Source organism: Excalfactoria chinensis, chromosome 3, assembly GCF_039878825.1.
Source record: "Excalfactoria chinensis isolate bCotChi1 chromosome 3, bCotChi1.hap2, whole genome shotgun sequence".
Taxonomy (NCBI): domain Eukaryota; kingdom Metazoa; phylum Chordata; class Aves; order Galliformes; family Phasianidae; genus Excalfactoria; species Excalfactoria chinensis.
Window position 1 is genome coordinate 63,073,192 of NC_092827.1, and position 24,591 is coordinate 63,097,782.

The following is a 24,591-nucleotide window of genomic DNA, read 5'->3' on the forward strand; positions in this document are numbered from 1 at the left end:
ATTCACTTTCATCTCAATAAAAGAATTACTGTAACAAATGCAGGCTTAAGTGGTGCTTTGCTGCTTGTGGTTCAGCAGAGCCTCTTAAGAAACTGCTAGGCATTGCCTGGCACAACTGAAGACTAGAACTGGAAAAAAATACACCTTCAGAGAAACAGCTTTTCCATGTCCACTTTATCTTGACTAATTTCTCTGTGAAAGGGAAATACTGTAATCTCTTAGCAATTACTGGCATAGTCCAGTGGAATTAGATGAGCAAAATGGATGGTTTGTGGTAATACACCAATTTCTAACTTAAATGATTTTTTTTTTTTTTTTTTTTTTTTTAATGCCCACAAAAGTCAAGTGAAGTGAAGTCAACATTTTCAGCCTTATGTAACGTGCTCACTGTGGTCTGAGATGCAATGAAGAATACATAGCCAATACAAAGCACCAGGTCCAAGACTACCCTTTTTGCCTAGCAGTGGTACAGAGATGTTTCTGCATAGCATAGAAAAATGGGTGGGGCCTGATATGTATTTCAAGTCTCCCAGTTGTAATTATTTTCTGTTACTGAACAGGAAGTGAAGAGAGGATGCAAGGACAAGGCACGTACTAAATTTGCCCCTAATCTTCGTAACTAAGAGATTAAAATAGATTACGTATATTTATAAAACAAGCTCACTGTTTTAATTTGCATTAACTAAATGTTCACTTACTGCAAATATTTCACTTATGTAAGCATTTACAACTGCCATTCAAACTGTAGGAAAACTATTGTCAACTACTTCACTTTACTGAAATTTGAGAGGAAAAGAATAGTAACAGGTATTCTTTGTCTGGGGGAGAAAGTAAGAGCACTAAGTGCTAATTTTTCTGCCTGTGTAGATCTGCCAAGAGAATGTAGGTGCACATGCATTCTAAACAGTCAGATATTAAAAATGTATTTAGAAATCTGTCAACCTGTAGCTTTTATAGTAGGTTTTTTTTATAGTGGAGTCATGGGAAATTCTCTGGAGACAAAATGAAGAATACTATTAAGGTATTGCTGTAAGAACTGGAAAGCTTCTAAATGTAGTATGTATACTTAATACAAGTCACATAATGATTTCAAACCTAACACCACAGATAGGAAGATCCTGTCCAAAAAAGTAGGCATGCCTAGGGAAGGCATTGGGTCTAGGAAAAGGTGCATGTTCTGTGCATATCCTGCAATATAGAGTCTAAGCCCAGCTAGTGATAATGTCTTTCAGAAGCATGGATTACTTATTTGCAATCTGAACAAGCTGTTATCTGTGTTTATATTCATGCTGAATATTACACCATTGGAAATGTACATTAAAGACCACTTCTCCTCTATCTTGATTTGATGTAATTTAAGTCTACGCTATCCTCCAATATTTAAATACGACATTTTGGAGAAAACAAATGCCCTTTCACACATTCACTTGAAACACCACAAAATACAACACTTGTGAGCCTAGGCATACTCAGTTCAGAATAGCACACAGATCTTGAGGGGGTTTATTGTGGAGTTTAGGTTTACATGTGTATAAGCACCGATACAGTTTATTATTTCAATGGGATTACAGGAGTTGGGTTTTTAAAGTTTCACTGTGCTATTTTGTGTAATGACACAGAAATACTGGGCTACATCAAGAATATAGAACGTGAAATTAAACCCTTTAAACCACATCTAAAGACAAATTCAAACACTTAAGTATGCATCAAATATCACAGAAAGGTCCCCAAAATATATAGCACAGTAAAGCTCACTCATCTGTAAAATCTAAACTCTCTCACATAACAAAGCTGGCTGACAAACATTAGGATTTATTAGTGAGGAAAGACACACTTTCCTCAGTAGCACAACTAGTGAAATTCAGCAGAACTTTCAGCAAAAACATCTCTAAAACTTCATACTACTGTAAATGCAACACTGTCCAATTTTAGAATGAAAACCAAGCTTGACAGTTCTCCTACTAACTTTCTATCCTGGCATAATAATGTTTCCCTGACCTTACATACAGCGACTGAGCTGGAGAGATTAATATTCTCAGCCACACAGCCACTTAATCCCTCCTTGTCTCATTCCATAACATTCACAATCAGCAGTGCTGAATTCAGGTCTTTCTGTGGCCTTAAACACCATTCCAAGCGTTGTATAAACACATGCAATATGAACCCTTAATCGCTTCCTTAGTTGCATGTATCATGAATACTTCCAGGTTAACCATCAGGATTTAAAATAAAGCTGAGAACATCTTTACAGAATTGCAGTTACAGTCCACAATGTTTTACTACTGTGTTCTGTAAATAATGGAGATAAGTGAATGAGATCTTCCTAAAGCTTTGAATTACTCTTCAAGCATAAACAGCAGGAAAGATTTAAGTAAAAAGGCCTGTTTATATAACCACATATATGCAAATGGATAAGACAGAACAATGTAAATAATTCTGATATGCTCTGAAAAGTTGAAACGCTTACCCTTGCCAGTGTGAGCGTGCCTTGCTTACATTCACTGCATCGGACCCTCAGTTTCCCAGGTTTCACAGCTTGGCAGGAATTTTTGCAAAAAACATAAAAGCTGTTGTAACAAGCTGCACCTGCCAGGAAGGAAAACAAACAAAACCATTTATACTCAACATCAGTATCAGAGTGTAAGGAGAGGTTTCTATTTGTATGTGATAAATATATAGATATATATTTTGAATACTGATTTTAAGTCCTGAAGACAGCATGGCAATTTTCTTTCATAATGTATTTAATGTGTTTGTTCAGTAACTCCTTCATCTTTATCAATACATAAAGGTGAACTACACTAAAACTCCTTGAAAGTGCATCCTATCTTGAGCTTGAGCTCATGACTGATGAAAACTGACTGTAATCTTTGGCACATGATATATGAGATTAATTACTCTGGCTCTCCATAATTTGCATTTTACTTGTAATCTAAATTTCTCTGGATGCAATTTAGTGAGTTCAAATTGCATGAAAACTTCCTTGGATGATGTTTAAAAGATTTGTTTGGTTGGTATGAAAAATATTTAACTTAGAAAATCTAGTTTTATTTCTGGAAGACTGGAAACAATTTCTTTATTCTTGCAAGTGGTGATATAACCTAGCAAAGTTTGTAAACTGCTGCCAAATATGCAGGTTGTTCCAAAAGTATTGCCTCCTATTTATTTTTATGGAAGCTACGAGAGATACAAAAGGACACAATAACACTATTTAATAGAACAATTTCTTAGCTACAGAGCAGTACTTTGGTACATGGTCACCACCATTAGTTGGGCATTTTTGCCAGCAATGAATAAGAGCCTGCATGTTGCATTCATAAGAATCTGCATCAGAGCAGGTGAGCCACTGTTGCCACTGCTGAAACTCACCACTGCATTACTGTGCTCATAGCCACTATTTGGTGTTCAGAACGTTCAATAAACACTGATGAATGTCAATGGGTGCAATTTTTTCCATAAGAAGGAATTTACTGACACCCCTTTGCTTCATTTGCACTTCGATGTCAGATGCTGTTCTGTCAGACTTCCCCTCTGTTATCATCTATCACATGGCAACAGAACATAACGGGATACTGGTGGGAAAGTTCAACCTCTACTGCCATACCACAAACATTCTCTGACATCGAGGGCCAATAAAATAAAATAGGAGGCATAATTTTGGGAGCAGTCCTTGTATAGTTTTACAAAAAAATAAAATGAAGTACATTCTGTTCTGTGTAACTGCAAAACACATAGAGAATTGTGTGAACCTCAGGTGGTACTATTTATTTTGATTTCAACTGCAATTCTGATAATTGTTCAGAGCAAACCCCTTTTTAGGATGATTACTGCTATCCCACAGAAACAGATGGAGTTTCCATAGCCCTCTAGACCCTTCACCATCTTCGTAGCCTTCCTTTGGATGGTCTTTAATTGTTTTATATCCTTCTGATATTTTGGGGCACAAACCTGCAGACAGTGCTCGAGGTGAGGCCACAACTCAATTTCAGCTACAGACAGTGAGATCTGAGCCTGTTACTTATTTTGGTATCACCACTGCTCTTCCATTGCTCTGCATGGGCTCTGAAATCTAATTTGACTGCTTTCTGCCTAGTTGTGTTCTAAACTCATTCCATCTGCACCCAAAGATAAAATTATCTTATTGATAATATTCTGCAAAATATTCACAAGATAGTACAGCATAAGTCATCATGACTGAATACTGCAGTAAAACACAGCAGTCATGGAAAAAGTCTAAAATGAGACACACTGATAATTTACTGCAAAGGATAAATCATGTCCATTAGCTTGATATTTACTGCCTGCAAGAATAGACTACCTTAGCTCAATATTTATTTTATTTAGGGTTTGGTTTTTTTTCCTTATTATTTTGCTTTTTTCATGAATATAAAAAGTACTCCCTATGCACATGACTCATGCAGAAATGTTGTATTTCAGAATATGTATGCAGAAATTTGAAATACAACAAGAAACAAATTTATAGTATAATGACTTTCAGCAGTTAAGCAACATAGACACCCAGAATAACTTATGCAACATCTCCTACAGCATGGTTGCTGGAGAAGCAGAACACTGCAGGAGAAATGCTTTGAATTTGGGAGAAAGGAGGAAATGAATATTTTCAGCAAGCCATTCAGCATTTTATGAAGACCTGGTGTTCTCACTACCACCAAGCACAGTTACTTTACTAAGTGAATGTCCTGAGAAGCATCACCAAGATTAAGGAAGACTGAATAAAATATACAAAGGCTAAACGATGGCTTAGTACACAATACTGATGACAAGAATTATTTACTGACTCGCTAATATCATTATGAAGTTTACCAAGGCCCTTCACTGAGGCTGTATCCCTTTGAACAGTTTTTCAGAGGGGAACTGAAAGAAAGGAGGACAAAGGAATCTGCAAAGACAAGGGATCAGCTCGATGGAGCTATAGTAATAGGAATTGCAATTACGGCACCATGCCAGTAATCACTCAAATGGCTGCAGCACCAACCTTACAACCTCATCTTTCCTCACTCAATCATGGTCTATAGGTTTCCATAAAGCTTTCCATTAATATTTTATTAACACTGGTACTCAGCAAGAATTTGCAAACACAGCAAATTACAAGTGTAAAAAAATGGAAGTCCCTTAAGTGCTAATTCTACTATGCAAGGTACGCATTAAAACAATAAATAAACAAAATTCCAATTTTAACCACTGATCGGTTTGCATTTACATACATCGGTGGATGAAGAACAATTGAATGTATTGTATCTGCTCTTATTTTCTAATAGCAATTTCAATTTTCATTTTCATATTCCAAATATCTGTGTCCAGGTGTCCCTAAAATGTTTTTTTTTTTACCATCAGCGATTTTCTCACTAGTCTGAATAAAACTTTCAGCTTTCCCACACCAGCATGTTTTTTGAGATATCAATTACTCTGTATCTTTAACAGTACACTGTGCTTATCCTCAAAGATGGTGCAACAACAGGATAAAGAAAAGCAATAACTGACTGAGGGAGTGGTGTCATGTACAGGACTTTGGCTATTTAAATAATGAAACTGGTTTTGAGAAATCTGGTCTTCTGGGGGAGGATGGGGTTCATCTTTCAGAGAAGTGGCAGATCATTTTTGGCAACAAGGTTTAATCAGGAGGACTAAACCTGAGTTGTCTGATGAGAAGTACAAGCATGAAGAGTTACAGGGCATGTGCATACCTACATGACTGTGATGTTATTGACATCACTAAGATGAGGTGAGATGGCTCTCACATCTGGAATATAGGAATAGATGGGTACGAACTCTTTAGGAAAGACAGGCAGCAGAAAACGCCATCTGGAGTCCATCATGCTCCACCTGGGTATAGATGAGGATATCCAACATATTTGAAAAGTCTGGTGTAATTCCCACTGATTAGACAAGGAGCCTGGAGAAGAGAAAGCTCCAAGGAGATGTTCTAGCAGCCTTCCTGTACCAAGGCATCTACAGGAAAACTAGGGAGGGACATTATATTAGGTCCAAACAAGGGGAAATGGTTTTAAAGTGGAAGAGGGTAGATATAGACTATATATTAGGAAGAATTCTTTACTGTGAGTGTGGTAAACACTGGAACAGATTGTCCAATGACGTCGTGAATGCCCCATCCCTGGAAGCATTCAAGGCCAGGCTACATGGGATTTTGAGCAACCTGGTCTAGTGGGAGGTGCCTCTGCCTATAGCAGGGGGATTGGAGCTGGGTGATCTTAAAGGTCCGTTCCAACCCAAACCATTCTATGTTTCTATGACTCTATGAAAAATTGTAATTAGTGTCCAAGTAATTTAATTAATTTACCATAAACTGAAAAATATGCAACCAGTCAACTGACCTTACAAATCTGAATTTCTAATAGGTAGAAATTTATTTTTCAGCACAAGATCAGAGGCTGGCTTTTTAAGAAATCATCTTCAGGATGTCAAACTTAAGATAAATCTGACTTAGAAAAGCATATATATATATATCTGTGTGTGTGTGTGTATATATATATATATTGTCTTTCATTCAGACATGATAAATTTGCAATTAAATGAATTTCCATCTGCATCAGAAAACTTCCCTTATAATTAGATCCAACACAGCAAAAATCTGCTTGGCTATACCAGTTTACCTTAAATATTCTTTGCATTTGTTGAGAAAACTTATAGGACTGAAACCTTCAGGGAATAAACAAAGGAACATCTTCCTGCCAGGAAAGGCACCTCCCATTTGTAGATATAGAGAATTCACAATCCCTTTTCTGTGGTGATCTGTTCTAGCACTTCAATCAATATATTTAAAACCACACTATTTTTCATTTTAATTATCTCTAATGAAATTAAACCATGTCTTCCTCTACTTGCCACCATGAACATGGAAAATGATTTATTTTCTTCCTCTTTGTAGCATTTTTTTTTTATTAGTTTTCCATTTCTTGGGCTATTCAATGTCGATATTGTCATCCTTCTCTTTTACACCACTTGCAAAAAATCTTCTTGGAGTATTCTTTAAAGGGTGTTAGGTGTAGCTCCCCAGACTTGTCAAAATATTCCACCTGAAGTCTTTCTACTGTTAAGAACAACTGGTGTCTATATTTTTTTAAGACACCTCAAGGTTTATACATTTTTACCAGTTCTAGAACAATACTTTGCTGACCATTATGTACGTAATTTAATTGGGTCCCATTCACTTTACAATCAAAAATCAACCTCCAAACCCTTGTCTTCTTAACCTCTCTTTATCCACTCTGTATCTGTGTTGCTGATTACTGTTAGTTGAGTCCAATATGCTGTGCTGGATCTTTCTGAGCAGTACTGTGAATTTTTCAGAATAGATTTCGAATCTGACACGGTAGCTTTGTGTTCCAAGTCTGTGATCCAGTTTATTAGCATTCTTTTCTAATTTGGTGATGTCTACAGATTATTTTTAATAAGCATGCAGTCTATTTCATCTTCCTGGTCATTAGTGAGTGTTTTGATTAACATGAGATGGGCAGATCCATTTCGATCATGGACTGCTACTTACCATTCCCAAGCTACAAGTTAGTAGACAAGTTCACAGAAACCTCACTATATACTTTTCTTTATTTGCACTCCTGTTTGCTAATGACAGTACCATGTTAAATTGTCAAAGATCTTACAAAAGTGAATATGCAAAATCAAGAAATGTAGAATTGTGGAATGGCTTGGATTGGAAGGAACCTTAAAGATAATCCAGTTTCAAGATCCCCTGCCATGGGCAAGGTCACTCCACTAGATCAGGCTGCCCAAAGCCTCATTCAACCCGGCCTCAACCATCTCCAGAGAAGGGGCATCCACAGCTTCTCTGAGAAACTTGTTCCAATTACCACACTCAAACAATTTCTTCCTTACTCCTGTTGTCTTTTATTTTAAAACCATTAACCCTTGTCCTACTTCTCCAGTAAAAAGTCTCTCACTGTCTTTATGCCTCCCTTATATATTGGAAAGCTGCAATATAAGATCTACCATGAATCTTCTCTTTTCCAGGTTGAACAACAACAGCCTCTCAGCCTGCCTTCATAGGAGAGGTGCTCCAGCCCTCTTCTTACCATCCTAGTGGCCCTCCTAGTGTAAATATATTTGCACATATATGATCTACAAGCTTTTTAAGATAAAAGCTTACTAATAATTCTGTAAAGAATCTCTATTTTATAGACTTCACTTAATAAAAGCAGAATACCAGTAGACTAAGTCATTTATTAAAGGCTACAGTCTTAGTAAAATTCTTGATCATTCTCTCAGTCATGTTAATTTACTCATGAAGCTCTTGCTAGGAAAAATAAATAAATAAATAAATAAATAAAAATAAAAAATATAAAGATATGAATGCAAAAGGCTGTTCATTTATGATCCATTCATGAACGTGTCTTCTTATCCCAATAAAATACCCTCTTTTTTACCTCTTCAAAGCAAATTTTCTCACAAAATATTCTTTACAGAAAGTATTAATAGCGTTCCCTCGTTTTACTATTTTTATACAAACGAGAAAATAGTATTCTCTGATGGTTATCCCAGTGTTTTGTACTGGCTGCCCACTTAGATTTTTAAGCTCTTTAGGACCAGAATTACCTCCTTTTTTTCTGTGTAGTTAATGATGAACATGCTTTGGGAGCTTTATACATGTTACTGATAGCATAGACCAATTATTTTGATATGCTTGACTAGTTAATCAGAAAACATTACTCATAATGACTAGAGATCTGATTCTGAAATCTCTAATCAGTAAAAACACCCGTTATCATCCATATGGCTGTTAAAGTGAATAAAATCTGAATAGGGATATTAGGAGCTAATCTACTGTTTTCCTTTGAACTGCATTTTCATATAGATGATAATGATTACCGATTCTTTCCTGTAAAAGTTATTTAAAAGAGGACACAGCTATGGGAAAGTTTTTCAAAACTGCATAATGCTAACATTGTTTCCCATTCCCTTATATTTACATTTAGACTAGTTACAATTTGTGAAATGTAGATTGGCTGTCAGAGACCTCTCAGACTATTTTAGCAATTTGTACCACATAAAGAAAAATACATAGTTAGAAGTGAAAAAAAGTATTATTTTTTTTTTCAACAATCGTTTAAGGACTTTGCTCAATCCAAAACAACAGGAAGATAAACATCCTCATATATACACCCAGTAGTCTCAAAGAAGTTAAAGTATCCATAAACAGCCAAATTTAAATAAAGTGTGGAGGTCTGACTTCTGAGTAAAAGATAAAATAACAATACTAAAAAAGAACATATGAAATTACTTTATATTCTCAATTTGTTTTCCAAAAATAGAACTCATGTATTCTACCTTTAATCTTCTGCCTTTTAACTGTTCATCTTTACCTGCAAAGATTTCACAGAACAGGACTTTCCCCAAGACACAGATATGCAGACATATACATTTATAAAACATTTCTACCTGTTGATAATGATATTTATTCTTTATGATGCTTGTCTAATTCAGACCATGAAAACAGTTTTTATTTGACAGATTCATACAAGCTAGTCACGTTCTATTCTACTGAGAAAAACACGCACTTTTATGGTTCAATTCAATTCATCCTAAAGTAGATATAAAAAGATATAAATATATCACATAAATTGTGCCTAAAAGAGTCTACTTCTCTCTGTTGTGGAAGTTTAGGACTTACAGGTCTGTTGCAGGTATCTACATTGTCAACCTCTAAAATTATGCCAGATGAAACCCCCTTAGTGATGCTGTACACAAGAACACATTTTTCTTTGCCACATATGTGACAAATAGCTACAGTATTTCTGCAGTAAAGATAACAATATTAAATAGACTGAATTTTGAAGAAATTCCTTTCCTTGAGACTCAAATACAATTTGAGAATGTGTTTGTCGGATAAAGACACAACTGTTTAGGAAAAAAAAAGAAATGGATCTGTCATTCTAACAGGGACTACAAAGAAAAATAAGATTTGGAATTTGTCTGATAAGTGTTTATGCTATGCCTGTAAGAAATGAAATACTGGAAATACTTGACAAAGACCAAAAGGTGTGTTTGGGTGGGGGGGGGGAGGGAACATTTATTTTCTAGGCTCCCTCCCTCCCAAATAAAAGTTTGTGTGTATAAAAAAATAAGAGTCCTCTATTAATTAAAAAATAAATAAATAAATAAATAAATAAAAATGAAAGAAGAATATAAAGAAAAAAACCCTATTTCAAATTTCTGTAATTCAGGATGGGGTAGGAACAAATGTTATTAGACTTTCTTGTTCAATCTTTACCATGAAAGAATCACCTGTTTCTCTTCATTTTAATTCCCCAATACCAGAACAAGTAATTATATCTATATATATATGTATACACACTTTTGCATAAATATATATAAAAGTTAATTTCCCCAAGCTGTGTCTATTTCATCTGCAATGGTGATTGGTAAGGCGTGTTGCTGTCTTCAGGTCACCCTATTGCCCTTCTCACAGGCGTTCTTCCTATTTTCTTTCCCTCTTCCCTTAGGTAAGAATATGAGGGAATGGCTGGGTGGGAGTATGGCTGCCAATGGGGAACAACCCACCACAACTTTCCAACAAGTAAATTCATAAGAAGAGGACAAAGGCATAGGATGGATTTAAAATGGGAAAGTTACTGGAACAGGCCAGCAGCTTAAATGCAGCCTGTAGCCTCACTGAAGATGTGCAAAGCATAAACATCTGACAAGGCTTCTTGCAGCTCTTTCTCACAAAGCTCTTTTCACAGTGGTCTGATCCAAGATTACACAGCTGCTCCATGTTAGAGCTGGTCTTTGACATAACCAGTTAAATTCCAAAGGAGGGAGATGTTGAAGCAAAAACAAAAGCAAAAGCTGCAGTGCCTTCACATCAAGCACATGATATATAGAAAATAGCTGTGTCATGCTGTCATGCCCAACAAATAACAAAATAACAAAAGACTGTAGAAAGAATAAAATATCAAGATGCTCTCAGCTTCTTAATTGAGAATCACCACAGAACTTAGGAAAAGAATTAAAAGAATCAATATTTAAAATTATAGAATGGATGCATACATTTGCAAATCAAAGATATGATTGTAGCAGCTCATTTCTAGTTTCAAATATAAAACGTTTCACAAAGGCACATCTGCACAAGAGATCGTGCAAATCAGAAAATCCCTTTTTTGAAAAGAGAATATAAAATTAAGACACTGTGCAGTAACACTAGCCAATTAGATTTGTGTCATTAGACTGAATATTCCAACAGCAGCATAGCCTCCATCAAAATAATGGCTATTGCCAGTGGGGTTCTTGTGTGTTCCCTATTTATTTGCACTTTCCAAAAAACAAACAGACAAACAAACCCCGTATCTACTCAACTAATGTTGTCAAGAAAACATATAGGAAAATTAATTTCTCAATAGCAATTACCAGTAACCATGAAATCCTTGTGATAATAAGCAGACAAGAATTGCAGAGTCTGTTACTCTATTACAAAACATTTTGGAAATATTCATGTTTCAGGTTACCCAAGGAATAAATAGCGAGGGTAGCAAACCTTTCAGTTATTCAAGGAATGAAAATCCCAAAATGGCTTCATTAACAATTTATAAATCAAAATTTCACTGCTGTTGATCAAAAAGCAATGTTTTCTTGTGTCTGTATAACTGGTTAGAACGCAGGAAACAAAGCTCAGAATTGAATGGTCAGTTTTCTCAGAGTAGCACAGAGAAAACTGTGCTAGGGCTAGAGTGATCACCATCAGAAAAACAAGAGGAATAAACAATAAAATGAAGTTTTGCGCTGATATGATTTACTTGGGGTAGTAAAAATGAAGGCCAGAAGGAAAAAAAAAGACATTGAAGAATGCAGGATGCTGAATGACTAGTAATAAAATGAAAAATGAAATTCATTGCAGGTAAATGTAAGGTAATGTGCATGGGAAAAATAATTTCACACAGATAGTCGTGGGCTTGACGGGTTATTACCACACAGAAACAAGATCTTGAAGTTATAATAGATAGTTCTAAGAAAATTTCAGCTCCATGTTCAGTAGCAATCAAAAAAAAGTAAATTGAATGCTAGGAATACAGAAAAAGTAGAATATAGTGCTATACAAATGCCATTACAAATTCCACTGAGTGTTCCATTTCTAAAAGCCTACTCTTTCCACTTCAGACTAGAATAAGGTAGAACTGAAAAGATAGTACAAAAAAAAAAAAAAAAAAAAAAAAAGAATAATCAATATCATCCATACGAGAATCACTCAGAATCACTTAAGTAGACTATGACTTTCTGGCCACCCAGAAAAGAGATAATTAAAGCAGAGTATTAAACCAGTCCACAAAATCATAAGGTGACCTACAGCACTACAGCATCCTGGAACACATCATCACCAGTCTGGTATATTCTTATCTGCAGAATCTATGGACTGCAAATAAAATACAATGTTAAATAAGTTTTTTATCTGAGCTGGTATAGTTGTTGTCACCTTTCATGTGAGAAAGAGATGGAAATAATCTGTTACCATATTTCATTGTCCCTTCAGAAGGACTATAGCTAGTTTCATTTGTCCAACTAATTTTGACTAACTGGTTGCAACAGGAAACTCCTAGGAAAGTCCTGATCAGAATGATGATACATTCTATGCTACCCAGATCACACCTTGCTGGAGGCATTTTGTGTTCCTGCTCAGCAATAAATCCTGTCCCATCAATCTTTACCAAATTACTTTCAGATCATTAACTTTTTAAAATAAGTATAGATATTTATGCACTTGTTTTATCTACAGGAACCCATAGATACTTGTGACCTTTAGCTCTGATACACACAACCTTTAGCTCTTCTATTAAAGTACTGAAGTAAGGGCAGAAAATGTCATAGATGTATTTGGATGTCCGAAACATTCTGGGAAGTAGTAGTAGCAGGAATACTATAAGCACTGGAAGTTGCTAGTCAAAACAGACCCTTCCATAATCGATAGGAAGAATCAGGCAGCAGCACTGTGTTTTATTGGTATTGAACGAGATGATAGGGTAACAGGCATACTATCAAAGAAACATTTTGTATATGCAATACAGTTGAGTGTTGGAGATGAGAGCCGGGGATTTGATCAAAGAGGTATAAAAATAGTAGAGAAAATTAGCAACGAAGAAATCACATTTTGATTCTGAAAAAAGACACACAGTAAAGTATGAATTGTAAGGTAAAAAAATATTCTTCCTGTCAGAATACATAAAGCTAATTTGCTGTACTACATCAGAGTTGAGCTATGAAAACAGAAGAGTTGGACCAGCAGAATGTACAAAGAACAGAAGTATCAGCAATTTTCAACAAGAATGCCACACCATATGGGTTAAATAGAGTAAGAAAGTGTTTTCACTTCATAAGCACTGTTATATACTAGATGTCAGTACATGACAATTTAACCAGAGACATCAAGATAAATAATATCTTGCCAATTTACCCGACTTTGATGAGCTAAGAATTAATTCAAGGTACTTGAGCTCTAGAGAAGAAATGCCTTCGTCTTAATCATCAATCTTATTCATAGGTGCACATATATTTAGTGAGAATGATGATACACCTTATTTGTAACAAAGTGTTGAGAAGGTAAGAAGTGTGCAAGTTTGGATCACTGGACTGCCAAGGAGCTCCAAGCCTGAATGCAATCACCTTACTTTAACAAAATATAAATTAAGTTCTTACCATGAGGGTCATAAGGTAAAGTGAGATTATTCACAGTACCAAGCCCTAGCACATCTCAGCATAATTAAAGAGCCCTGTTGAGGAGAGGCCCTACTGTAAATTCATGTTAGGAATTCATACTTCAACACAACGATTACAGCAAAGATAACAGAAATCAACTTCAATCTAAATTACTTCTCACCGGCACCCTTACACTTTAATGCATTAGCATGTGTAAAGCATTTTTGCTGCCTTTAAAAATCGGTTGGGTCAGGTTAGTAAGGTAGTAAACTTGAAATTCTAAAAATAATCCAACCTCCCAATCTCCACATTTTGCAAGAAAACAAGTTGTTCAGGGAATGTTCTGAATAAAGAATTGATGGTTTTCATGGAAAAAAGGAAAAAAAAAAATGTATATGGTATATGTGTAGAATTTATAAATGCATAGCTGTACAAGGAAAATTGCAAGCAAAAATTCATGGCTGGATTCAGGGTAATAATGACTGATAAAACAGATAAAAAGAAATAACTGAATTCTATGTATATCTTGAGGTTGTAAAACAAGCTGGAATTCAGAAATCCTAGAATTTAGAAAACTTGTTTCCTCTCTTTACCAGGAATAAGAAACGTAAAATGACTTGCAGATTAAAGGCACTGTGTTTACACACATAATACATGTACAGCCACAATATTATGGTGCACTCGATGCATCACTTTTATGTAATGTGGAACCAAGACAACACTATAAAAAGTAGAAATAGGTTTTAGGAACAAAAGTCAATTCAGAACTTAATAAAATATATTCATATACGCTCTAAAGAGAAATCCTGGATATGTGACAACATTATCTGGCTTTTAGAAGACAGTTTTGAAAACATAAACTCTTTCAAGAAAGTCCTGTATTTCTTTAAATCATTCAGCAAAAGGGGCTGGGAGGAAGCCATGTAGGCTTTTCAGGCTATTAAAACCAGGCCTACGTATTAAAACAAGAAGCAGTGAACCATAGCTGTTTAAAATAACATGCAGGTTTCACATGTGCAAAAAGCTAACTTCCTCCTCCTACAGAACAGAAACAGAGAAAGCACAGAAATTACTTTGTCAGTCATTGAACGAGTGATACAGCCTATCCTATTCCTGTAACTCTCAGGATTGCTCAACACACCTGAAAATTCCCCCAGTGATGTAATGGCACATACAGTATAGTAAGCTCCACTGCTTTTTGAATATATGTGATCCTGCCTATGATAGCTTTGAGCTTCAGCTTCTAAGTGGTCCCCACTGCACTTTAAGGAGACACTTTGGGATGTTTCTCTATCAGAATGAATAAAGCTAATGATTAAATATATGAAGCAACTCCAAATGAATTTTATAACAATTTAACTAGATATCTGACACTATAACTTCTTGATTACTCAAGTAATCCCTAAAAGTAAAGATACGACCAAGTGAGATAGCAATAATATACTGGTTCTGCAGGACTTATCTATCTAATATATAGTTCATTCTTCTATATGTTGTTCTCCGGTTGATCAATTGTTAGATATTTTCAACACTATATAGTATATTCACATGTTATGCTAGTATTAACTATTCTCTGCATTTTAGATATTAAAATACATAGCAGTTCTCTTCATCAGAAGCTTAATTTAAACCAAGTCATAATATCTCTTTTCAATCTATTAGCTTTAGAAACCCTCTGCTCCAGGAACTTTGGAGACTAAGCTCCTCACAGCGCATATATAGAACAGCGCTTTACCAAGCAGTTGTTACCTTCCCGATCAGTATGTCACTGAATCAGTGGCTGCCAGCTTAGCTCTCAGGTGTTCCTGCAGAACCACACCAATCAATTAAGCCAATTGATTTTGGAGAATGGTTTTGTTGAAGTTAAACAGAAATGCTCAGAAATGCTTAAAGATTATTTTGTACATTCAGTTTGAGATGTACTTTATACCTCTTAATCTCTACAAAAGTCTGTTCCCTTTCTCTCATCTCACAAGAACATATGACAGCTTCTTTTTCTTTCCATTTCACCCATTTGACAATAGCACAAATTTATGTGCTGGAGCTCTCCTCTCTACAGCTGAATCCCCAAGTTTCTCAAGTTGCACCATAATATAAAAAATATTCCTGCAGTCTCTGAAGAGAAAAGATTTAATCTAGATGACACTTGCTGCATCAACAACCATTCGATTTCTAATGGATTCTCTTGTGCTATTTTGTGAAGGACCTAAACACTCTAGGAAACACAGTCAGGCTATTAACTCTATTCCTCCAGTCCATTACTCAGACTCTTGAAGTACTATGTACCTCAGCAGGAGCTAATAACAATGTAGTTCCACCATCTTTATAACGTGTATATCATAACAGATAAGGAGCATCCTGTATACCAGTGAACTGACTCACATCAGATCATTCAACACCTCAGAAGTAGAAATAACTCCATTTCTGGAGTCTTAATCATATCATCAGTTGAGGTTTTCTTTTCTGGAAAGAATATATATTCTTGATGCCATCATCTTACATATTCTAATTCTTCTGTATTTGAAACAATGAAAATGTGAATGAAAATTATTCCAAGAATAAATAGAAAGCCATACAGATAAATAATAAAAAGAAGGAGGAAAGGAGGAGGAAAGGAGGAGAAAAGGAGGAGAAAAGGAGGAGAAAAGGAGGAGGAAAGGAGGAGGAAAGGAGGAGGAAAGGAGGAGGAAAGGAGGAGGAAAGGAGGAGGAAAGGAGGAGGAAAGGAGGAGGAAAGGAGGAGGAAAGGAGGAGGAAAGGAGGAGGAAAGGAGGAGGAAAGGAGGAGGAAAGGAGAAGGAAAGGAGGAAAGGAGGAAAGGAGGAAAGGAGGAAAGAAAGAAAGATTTCAGTATTCTGATTGTAGGGGATAGGTGGATAATAGATACAGTAGAATGAAATATGAAAAGAGATCGAGTCCCCATTACAGTTTAAGAAACACTATGTGCTAGACAGATAAAATTTTGTTTGAAAAAATCATTTCCATCTCCATCTTAAATATTCCACAAAGGTTGATGTTACAAAGAAGATATTGCTATTGATATGTATGCTATTGATATGTACCAGAGATAGCTTAACCATGGACAGTGTTTTATGTTCCTATCAAGTCAAAAAACACTGAGAGCACTATAACAGCGTGGTTTAGATGCCAGGATAAGAACTACAGTAATTTACAACAAACAGAGTAACAAAGTGTAGAAGTACAGTATTTATAGTCATTAATCTGAAATCCTGCACTGCTGAAGACAGTGGAGTCTTCTTCTATTTTATTGCATTACTTCTAGTGTAAACACAACATTCTATTAAAAAAAACTAAATTCTGCTTAGAGAGTCCTGAAAAATTAATCAGGGTCTTCATCTGCCCATACTAGTATTCAAAAATTCTAGTTTTAAATTTTAAGGATAACCATTAAATAGACTTCTAGACCCCAGATATCTCACTAAAGAAAATATGATTCCGATGTACTAATTCTCAAACAATGAACTCACAGAACAAATAATCCAGCTCAGAAATATCCCTGGCAGTTCCACTTGCAGGCTACTTGTATCATTATACTCAATAACTGAAAGGTAGACCAAGGAAGCCAATATTTTCTTTAATAAGTAATTTTCTGTCTTTTTAATAATTTGATCCCAAATTCTGTAATGCCACCTCAATCCAGTTTTCTCAGACAACGAAAGTGTCCCCAGTGATAGTGAAGTCCCATAGAATATCAATACCCAGTAGCTTCTGGAAAATATTTAATAACTACATAAGGCAATCGTTGTTTGCAAGGATGGATCTTCACACTCTTTCAAGGAAGTAATAATCTTAGTTGGTGAGTATAAAGAAGAATGAATAAGGACAAGCAAAGTTAATCATAGGGTTCAAGATAGCTCAGAGTAGTAGGGAAAATCTGCATTGAGGTATTCATGGAAATCCACATAAAATTGACAGAATCTCAGGTTTTATGCTCAGTTTTTCTCCAAAATAAATGAAGAGGGGAGAAATTAATAATAATAATAAATAAGAAGAAGAAAAAAAAAATCCAACAAAACAAAAGATGAAGAAAATAGCTGAAATCCTTGTTGGCAGTCTCTGAAGAGAAGCCTGCACAGGCACACAGTCCATTATCTTGGCATCACTAATAATAGTTACCCAGCCAAATAGTCACAGAATTAAATACAAAATTAAAAGAATTAAATCTTTTAGATTAACTGCCCAGTTTCCTGCCATACGTATTATTTTATTTAAAAAAAAAAAAAAAAAAAAAAAAAAAAAAAAAAAAGTATAGCCTCACTGAAGTCATTTTTCTTCATATAGGGAGAGCAGGAGATGCTTGGCACATGACTGTTTTTGTTTTATTTATTTTAATCTTCTACTACCAACAGAATTTATTAATCTATCTGTTCCATGCAATTACTTGCTGAAGATCAAGTCCTTCTAACAGGGCTGCTCTCCCTATTCCCTTGCTGTGTACACAGAACTCTAAATGGCATTAATGGAACTCAGATGTGAGTTCAGAGAAGAATATGTCTCTCAAGTATTTCTGAGCCGAAAGATCCCATGTCACACAAATAACATGTAGTGCAAGAACCAAGCCTCACAGTAGCAGCAAGTGCTGCCATTTAATCACATTTAAACAAAGCACTCTTCTCATTTGTGCCTCATAATTGGACTCCATTGTTTTTCCACAGGAGAGGTGTTTTTTAAGTGTTATTTCCCTATTTTTCCCTGTAGTGTCTCTAGTTAATTCCTGTGATTACTTTGGAAAAAAATAAAAAAATAACATGCATACTTTTTAATAAACACAGAACAGAACATTCCCATCTACAAATGCCACCTCCAGCCAGTGGCATAAAGATGCAAGTTCCACATTTGCGGAAGAAAACTCATCTATGCTGTCACCTATGAACAGACAACACGCATTCCAAGGACACAGCAGTGTTCTGACCCTACCCCTGACACAGGGGAGTTAGCAAATGTTAGTGGCTTCAATTAACATGAAAGGGCCTTTAAAAACAATAAAGTAATTAGACACGTTCAAGGGAGATAATTATGTCATGTAAGGATGAGCGTTCCCAGAAGAGCTTTTGGCTCCAGTAAAAAAGAACATCTCTCAAATGAATTTCATGGACGTGCAAGGTGTGGGAAATGGCACCATACTCATCAGTGTTAAAAGCATATGATACAAATGAGGTCTCCAGCATGGCACCAACTGCAATAAATTATCAAGTGTGTGTTCTGTTTTCTGAAATGGGCTCAATTTATCATTTTATTGAAAAGGTTCCATTATGCTAATGTCTCATAAAATCACTTTTTGCTGTTGCTGGAAGGTGAAGAGAGAATATCAATTTTTATACAGAGAACTTGGAAGTACTGCAGCAGTGAGTTGTCGAGGGTTAATGACACTAACAGAAGATGCAATACACATAAGAACAAATCCCCAAGGATTTTGTAATGGCAAATTTTTATAACCTTACTGGAAGCAGAATAACCAGAATATTTCTCTAAAGCTTAGTTAGCTATTAAAAATTAGAAGACGTGACAGAATCTCTCTAAACTGTAAAGATACAGATTTAGTGGGTACACTGTTTGATGGACAAAGAACTGGCTGCACAATCAGGTCCAGAGAGTGGTGGTCAATGGCTCAGTGTCTGGATGGAGATCAGTGACAAGTGGCATCCCTCAGGGGTCAGTGCTAGGGCTGATACTTTTTAATATCTTCATTAATGACATTGGCAGTGGGGTCGAGTACACTTTCAGCAAGTTTGCTGTTGACAGCAAGCTATGGGGTGCAGTTGACACACCAGAGGGTTGCAATGTCACTCAGAGGGATGATCCAAAGAGATGGAGCTGTTCAATCTGGAGAAGAGAAGGTGCGAAGTGACCTTATGAAAGCCTTTCAGTATCTAAAGGGGAGCTACAGGAAACAGAGACAGACTCTTTATCAGGGTCTGCAGTGATAGAACAAGGGGAAATGGTCAACAAGGGTAGATTTAGGTTAGATAGATATACAGAAAAAAATATTTTACAGTGAAGGTGATAAGGCACAGAAACAAGTTACCTACTGTTGTGGTTGATACCTTATCCCTGGAGACTTCCAAGGTAAGGCTGGATCAGATTCTGGGCAATCTGATCTAGCTCTCATGTCCCTGTTCATTGCAGGGGAGTTGGACTAGATCATCTTTAGTGGTTGCTCCCAACTCTAAGGATTCTATAATAATCAGCAACAGTTACTTAGTTGGGTTAAAACTCTCCTTCTATTCTCTAGTTCACCCATGAACTGGCATGGAAGGTTGTTCAGGAAGTGCTGTTGCAAGGAAGGTCAGAAGGTTAAAGAACACCAGAATCAGTTTACATCAACTTACTCAGAGAATAGATTTGAAAGATAATCAGAGTGGTGATTACTTAGAAAAAGAAATGCTCCTTCTCTAAATATTAAATAATATGAACACTTGCTTTCTTTTGATGAATTAGATACCAGACAGGTAAGTATTAAAAGAGGAAGATAACTAGATTTAGATAGACAATTGGTTTGATCTTGTGTAATAGCTTTGTTCTGACTGAAATGTGACTTGTATCCACAAAACTTCCTTTATGCCATGTACCAGAAAATAGAGCACTGTTTCAGAAAAAATATCACACAAAATGACTGTTAACTGAAAGCCCTTCCTTATAAACTTGTCATCTATTTACTCCAGGCATAGCAATACAACATCTACCAATAATAACCCAGCAAATAATCAAGAGGTGTAATTTGTTAGTATATATTTTGGCAGTTGAAAATGAGTAAATGAAGCTAGATCGCTGTGACCATTGTTTCAGTGGATCATCAATAAATACCCTTCTGGATATCAGAGCTTCAGATATGGATCACAGTTTGGGAACTTCTGCAATGCAACATTTTCCAGTCTGGAAACATTTAAAACTTCATAGAAACTCTAATTTGATGCAACAAATATTCTGTGAAATTGATTTAAAATTAAACATAATCTCACTGCACCATATAAAAAAATGCTATGGTCATATTCTTCTCTTAGTACACACCTGGGTTTTCCTAATTCCGATGAACATGAAGTATGATTACCTCTTGAAAACATATTGTAACACTGTGATGACAGAGGTACAATGTTTGAGTACTTTGCATTATGTATGATATCAATGTGATCATCAGAGGAACAAAGACATTATAGTTGACCACAGGAAGCATCCAAGAGACAAAAGGTTGAGAAACAAAACACATAAGCATAGAAACTGCAATTGGGAAATACATCATGGAGATATGGAGCACCAAGGAAGGATAAGCAGTAACAGGTACAGCTGAGATTGCCTTTTGGAAAGGGGGTAAGTAGTACCTAAATAACAAACGTGTGGAGACGATCTGGAGAGGAAGGAACAAAAGTCTGCTTTTGTCCTAATTTCTCTTGGCAGAGTTCTCAGGCCTCATCACTTTGACATGTGTGATTACAAGGTGCATAGGCACTGGCTCCATAATATTGTATCCTGAAGAAAATTCAAGATATCTGTTCTTGTTCTAACAGTTAAAATGTTTGGTATATGTAACAAATGCATACTGCTAATGATTAACAGCGTTCCAAAGCTAACCATTAGCACAGAGTGGTTAATGTAGAAATTTTGCAAAGCTTTCTTCTAAAGTTTGAAACTGGCCTTATTTATCGGACCTCTACATACTCAATCACAGTGAGCTCTGCTCAGCTGCAACTGAATTGCACATACAGCATACTCATCCAGTGTGTAATGAAGACAAATGCATCCATACTTCTCAGAAAGTATTTGTCAAAATCAAAACTAGTATATTACTGCTGAATTGATACTTAGTTCTCCTTTTCTAAAGTAAATTAGTTCCTTCCCTTATCTGGATATAGATTGATCTTCACACTGATTTTCCATTTCATATTTAAAAGTTTAAGAGTTTAGAAACTCTGAATGAAATGCAGAATAAATCACAATGGCATAATGCATTTCAATCCTAATACAAAAGTAAATCATCAGTGCACCAAATCTGAAAATATCATAATAATCTAAATAGTTAAATGTTTCTACTGAAACAACACATTGGTCACCATTATGTAATTTACTATTTTTCCTTCTACAGCCATATGAATCCCATTCAAATGCACGTCTGTCAAAAGAACTACCACAAGAACCATATCACCACCACTAAATGGCAGTTTAGTATCTCAAAGAAAGTCAGTGCAAGTACTCTGATCGTTTGTTTTTATGAACAAGATTTTGATAGCTTTGGGAAAAATAAATAAATAAATAACCTAATTAAATAATGTGAATTAAAGAGAATACTGATCACCTACCCTCAAGCTATTGATTTGCAATACCATAGACCTAAGGTACATTTAATTCATTACATTATTTTATAATTAATCAACAAATGATTTCTACAGTGCTACCATGGGAAAAATCTTTATACTAATTAATTTCTCATTTAAAAATAGAACTAAATGCCAGTAGAGAAAAAAAGAGGAATCTTTTTTTTTTTAACCCTGAGGGAATAGTAAATTCTTAGATATCTTGTTTTGTGATAAATAAGTAGGTCATTGAAAAGTAAGTTCATTGTTGCACTTTCCTGAGTATTGTCTGGTTCAGTTGCTAAATGCTTACAAAGCTTCATGTCCCAGAGTATCCATACAGATGCTCTTGTAGTGCTGGAGGCCGTTTTGGATGGATCAGTGCTTCCATTTTAATGGCATTCTCTTAAAGAGGGTAGGAAAAAGCAGCAGATGTACTGAAAAGTCTAGGGAAACTCAACTGAATGCCACATGAAAACGGGGAGGTGAGGATGTACATCATGCTGTTCCCTGGTCTAGAACTAATTTGAAAGCATACATTTTAGTTCAGTATGTTCAGTAATTTTAAACTATACCTGGTACTTACACTGCATGTTTACTTCAAACAAACCTGACACAAAAATCACATCCTCTTAGATGTTTAAATAAAAGAATCCTAATAAAATGTAGTATTAATTGCAGAGGAAATTATGGAAATTTCAACACACAATCAACAAAATACTATTCAAGACGTATTCATATATTGTTGATAGTATTCATAGATAAATTCTTCCCGATTATAATTTCTTCAGAACTTTCCTTAGAATTATACAAGGATTTCACTACCCAAACTCTAAATTCTGGATTTTTCTTCTAAAAGTTTCTACCTGTATCTTTCACAAATATCTGGTCTCTCACAAGTCTCTGATTTAGAGCTGAAAATTGTTATCATTTCCTACTTTTAAGCACTGACAGCATGGAGGTTTTGCTAATGACCAAGTTACCCCTCTCATAACTTGTATTTCTCTCAAATGCAAGGAGAACAAGTTTTAACAGGTGTTTTCATTAAAAAGACTTCCTAAGTAGGTCTAAGAGAATCCATTATTATTTCTGCTACACTTTACAGCTTGGCCCAGCTAAACCAGATCTTTTTTTTTTTTTTCCCCCCCATGTTCATTAAAAAGGATACAAGGTGTTACAGAGCAGACAGAAAAGCACATTGCTGTTACCTTTGTATGAAAAGAGAGGAAGCATGGAAATTCTCGATGCAGAGATAATTTACATCTATTTTCAATATTTATTTTTTTTTTCAGTTTATTAATGACTGTCAAACTTTTGAATTTCTTATGGACAAACATGTTTTGTACATCCAAAACAATATATGTAAGATGGTTCTCCAGACAAATAAAAGATTCCTTTCATTACTTGCCACTAAGGAAGGGGGTGAGCTGGGAAGATGTCCTGTTTTGCTCTTCTGCAAGGAGCAAATAATGACCCTTGGTTAGACAGGTTGCCAGGCCATAAGGGCACTTATCTAGTCAAATGTGTCAGTTCATACTGTAAATGCACAGTGAGTAAATATACATGCATAACAGCAGTACAAAATAATGATTTCTCTCCTGGATCCTCTGGTAAAATTTTTTATCTCCAATTCAGTGCTTCAAAAATAATATCCTTCCACTCAAATGATGCAAAAACTTCTAAGAGAATCTTTTGCCATGCAAAAGTTAACCATAGACCCTTTTCCTTATAATTAAAAGGTGGGCAAAATAAAACAAAAGCTGGTTAAGGGGCACAGGGTCAGCATTCTGTGTTAATAAGCAAAAATAACTTGGTCTACTGAAAGAGAAGTGGCCTCATAGTGGTTATCTCTGCAACTACAGAATAGCTGATTAGCATGTTAGACAAAATAGTAATCAATCATCAGCCTCTAAATTGTAGGTTTAAATTGCCCCCTGTTCATTGTGTGCGATTTCACATACAGAAAATAATAATTTTTGGTTTTACTGGATAGGTTTTTCTTTTAGGTTAATCACAACCATCCACCTTCTAACAGAATGGCTTTAAAGGTATTTAAAGCAGAAGTAATGGCATATGTATCCTTCGGCCACTCATTCCCACGACTGTTTGCTCATCACAACTGTGTCAAGGCAAATGTTTCTATACAGAATAGTTGACTAAAAAAATATCATCTCTGGGTTCATATTTCATTTATTTTTGTTCTTGCTGGATCATTTTTAACCCAGAGTAGTACTCATCTCAGTGAATGATGTGACTGCACATTAACCCACCTCAACTTCCAGTAACAAAGACATAAAAATCCTCCACACTGAACAGAAGTAGTAGAGCTGAGCAGATGCAAGGTCAAGTATTCATTATGAGAGTCAAAGCAAACCAAGGAGAAGACAACAGGCCTTTAAAAAAAACCTTATTAACGTCCTTGTGGGCAGAACTATCAGTCATTACAGGAAGCTGTTTTTTCCCTTACGACAAAAAAATAAAAACAAATCTGTTTTAATTGCAGATAAAACTAGACCACATATACTCTTGGTATTTTGTCCTGCTGTGAAAAGATTTGCTGCAACAGAACATACCTATCCATTTCCAGACTTCACAGAATTCACAGACTAT

General features: G+C 35.6%; 1 protein-coding gene across 1 annotated transcript in view; it reads right to left on the reverse strand.

Annotated features, from left to right (window-relative positions):
- The window catches only part of PRKN (parkin RBR E3 ubiquitin protein ligase), a 632,920-nt gene that overhangs the window by 419,772 nt on the left and 188,557 nt on the right, over positions 1-24,591 (reverse strand). Inside the window, exon 4 of the mRNA XM_072332498.1 lies at positions 2,468-2,586. Coding sequence (XP_072188599.1) covers positions 2,468-2,586 — 119 coding nt within the window. The remainder of the gene's footprint in view (positions 1-2,467; positions 2,587-24,591) is intronic.